We start from the raw sequence: 2662 nt of genomic DNA on the forward strand, positions 1-2662 counted from the left end.
CAGAAAGGAACTGTCATAAAGGAGCCATCATATAAGATGAATCATTTCTGTGTTTGGCTACTTCACTGTACCTAAATGTGTTTCTGTAGATAAGAGCAATTAGGTTCTACAGCCAACTCACTGTAAAATGTAGCAAGCTCTGTTTTGATATCTCTTGCTGATACTGAGCAGAGATAGCTCCCACTGGGGAGAGCTCAGAGGGGGAAGGATTGTACTCAACTAGCACAATGTCAAGACGATGACTCACCTCATTGCCTGTTTATTGCTACCCGCTATGATACTGCCCAGCAACTATGTATTATGTTAGCTTATGACGTGCATGCTTTATGAAAGATCTGTAGGCCCCATTATATATACATATACCCACTGGAAATTACATTCCCTCTCAGTCCTGACGTGGGACGAGGAGACCCTGTGCCCGCTGTCTGTCTGTCTTTAATATTTTCCCCAATTGTAAAGCCACTCCTGAAGACCCCTTCGAGTGCTGGGGACCCCTCACCCTGACAAACAGGAGCATACAGATTAGGAATGTTAGGTTTCCTTAATGAACTGTGACTCAGTTTATCCCGAGTCCCTTGTTCCTGAAAGCCCAGTTTTTGTCTGTTCCTGGAGCTTTGCTAGTTTTCTATCTTTTTTGGCTAGCTTTGGTCCACTTCACTTTCTCCTAGTGAATCTTCCATCCAAGCCTTCAACTTTCACTTTTCAGTTGTCACGAGGTTTCTGTGGTGAAGATTTACAAAGCCTTGGAAACGTATACAGGCTCGCTATGAATTAGAATCGACTTGATGTAGAGGTTCCTCTGGGTCCACCATTGAATTCCGCCAGGTCCAGGGAGCTCCTCCTAAGGGGCTAGGGAGAACACATTTTGCTTCCACTGAGTGTTAGGGACTGAACTGTGTTCTAGGTCCTAACCCCTATCCAAAGCCTACTGCCATCAAGTTGATTCCAACTCATAGAGACACTACCTAGGGCTTCCAAAGATGAAAATGTTTACAGGAGCAGACAGCCTCCTTTTTTCTCCCATGGAGTCGCTAGTGGTATTTGAACTTCTAACCTTGTGGTTAGCAATCCAACACCTATGGGACAGCACCACGAGGGCCCCTTCCTAACCCCTGTGGTTATAATCCCACCCAGGAGTAGATTGTCTTTGATTGGTCCAGGAGGCAGTCTTCAATGACAGAGGCTGGAATTGATCTCTCTTGTCAGGGTAAACCAGCCCCTGACCAACATCACGGATCCATAGGCACAATTGTACAGCAATAATGTATAAAGATAAAAGTCACAGAGCATAAGAGAAATAGGAGAGAGAGTAAAATAAAGGAGTCAGACACATTTTATGGTAGCATGCTCACATCCTGGATGGCTATGATCTCAGCAGCCAGGTTCACGCAGAGCCCAGGCAGAGGAGAGAGATATTTATTTCTAACCAAGGCTTATACATACTTGGGGGGCGTGCAAGCCCCCCTGATACAGGTAACAACATACGTCGCAGGAAGGGGTAGTACCATAGGCAATACAGCAACGAGAGGGGGGTGATCTAGGGGTGTACGTGCAATAGGAAGAGGAGGGATTAGGGGTACACATGTGACAGGATGGGAGGATCCTAGATTCGGGATGGCAGCCTAACCTTGGATCTTCCTTGAGCTGGTGGCTTGACTTATTCTGAGCTCTCTAGGGAAAGCAATCCACTGTCCTTAACAGCAGGAGTGAACCCCACCTATGGTGACATAAACAATAGGGTCTGCTTGCTCTGGATGGCTGATACCTTCAGGGAGCTAACTTGACAATCATTTACCACTAGTTGCAAGCAGTGTCCTAGGTCTGACATATATTTTGGGGAGACACGCTGGGGAAATGTTTTTTTATATCCCACAATTCCCCCTTTTGTTTTATATATTAAATTCAAAAGAGCTAGAGGGCAACATGGTTATTTTCTATACTTTGAAAGCTGTGGAGGCAAATTTAGTGACCAAATGTAGCCGAGCCAAAACCTCAGGCTTGTGGCAAGCAATTTGAAACCAGGCTGGGGGATAAAGGTGTGAGGGTTGGCTGCCGAGGCGGAAAGACATAGAGCAAATAGAGATGTCTGCTTGTGTAGGGAGACAGAATCAACCATGTGCTCACTTTAAGGCAGCACAGCTTTTAGGGCAGACTCTGGAAATGAGAGTTAACGCAGGAAAATGCACTTGGCCTCTATCTCTAACTTACCAAAGTGGTGGCTTTCCCACCGTGGAATCCTAGCTTTCCAGAATCCCTCGGCACAAGCCAGGGACCCTCGGTGTTAGTTTCCCACAGAGCAGACCCATGTGATCGCGAGGTACGGAGGAACACAAGCTAGAAAGGATCTCTGACCCCACACCACCCCTCCAGCCAAGAAAGCGATAGAGAGCCTCCCCCCAAAAACCAGCACCCTGAATCCAGGCTTCTAGCCTCCTGCGCGGAGAGAAAATACGTCTTTGTTCGTTAAAACCACCCCCTTGTGATATTTCTACAGCGGCAGCACTAGAGAGCTAAGACTGGGGGCCTGGATCCCTAAGATTGGGGGTGCGATCCGTCCAGGCAGCTGCGGGGAGGGGAGGTGGGGGCCAGCAGGCAGCCGCTCTCTCTCCGGTCCGGTGTCTCGGTTAGCGGCGGAGGCCCGGGAGGGCTTCCGGAAGGCGCG

At 48.2% G+C, this 2662-nt stretch overlaps 1 protein-coding gene across 1 annotated transcript in view; it reads right to left on the reverse strand.

Annotated features, from left to right (window-relative positions):
• Window positions 1–2488: 2488 nt before the first annotated feature.
• The window catches only part of LOC101648102 (calcium-binding protein 4), a 3506-nt gene continuing 3332 nt past the window's right edge, over window positions 2489–2662 (reverse strand). Inside the window, exon 5 of the mRNA XM_004713718.1 lies at window positions 2489–2563. Coding sequence (XP_004713775.1) covers window positions 2489–2563 — 75 coding nt within the window. The remainder of the gene's footprint in view (window positions 2564–2662) is intronic.

This window comes from Echinops telfairi, unplaced genomic scaffold, assembly GCF_000313985.2.
Source record: "Echinops telfairi isolate 266 unplaced genomic scaffold, ASM31398v2 ScPeMD7_7417;HRSCAF=8455, whole genome shotgun sequence".
Classification (NCBI taxonomy): Eukaryota; Metazoa; Chordata; class Mammalia; order Afrosoricida; family Tenrecidae; genus Echinops; species Echinops telfairi.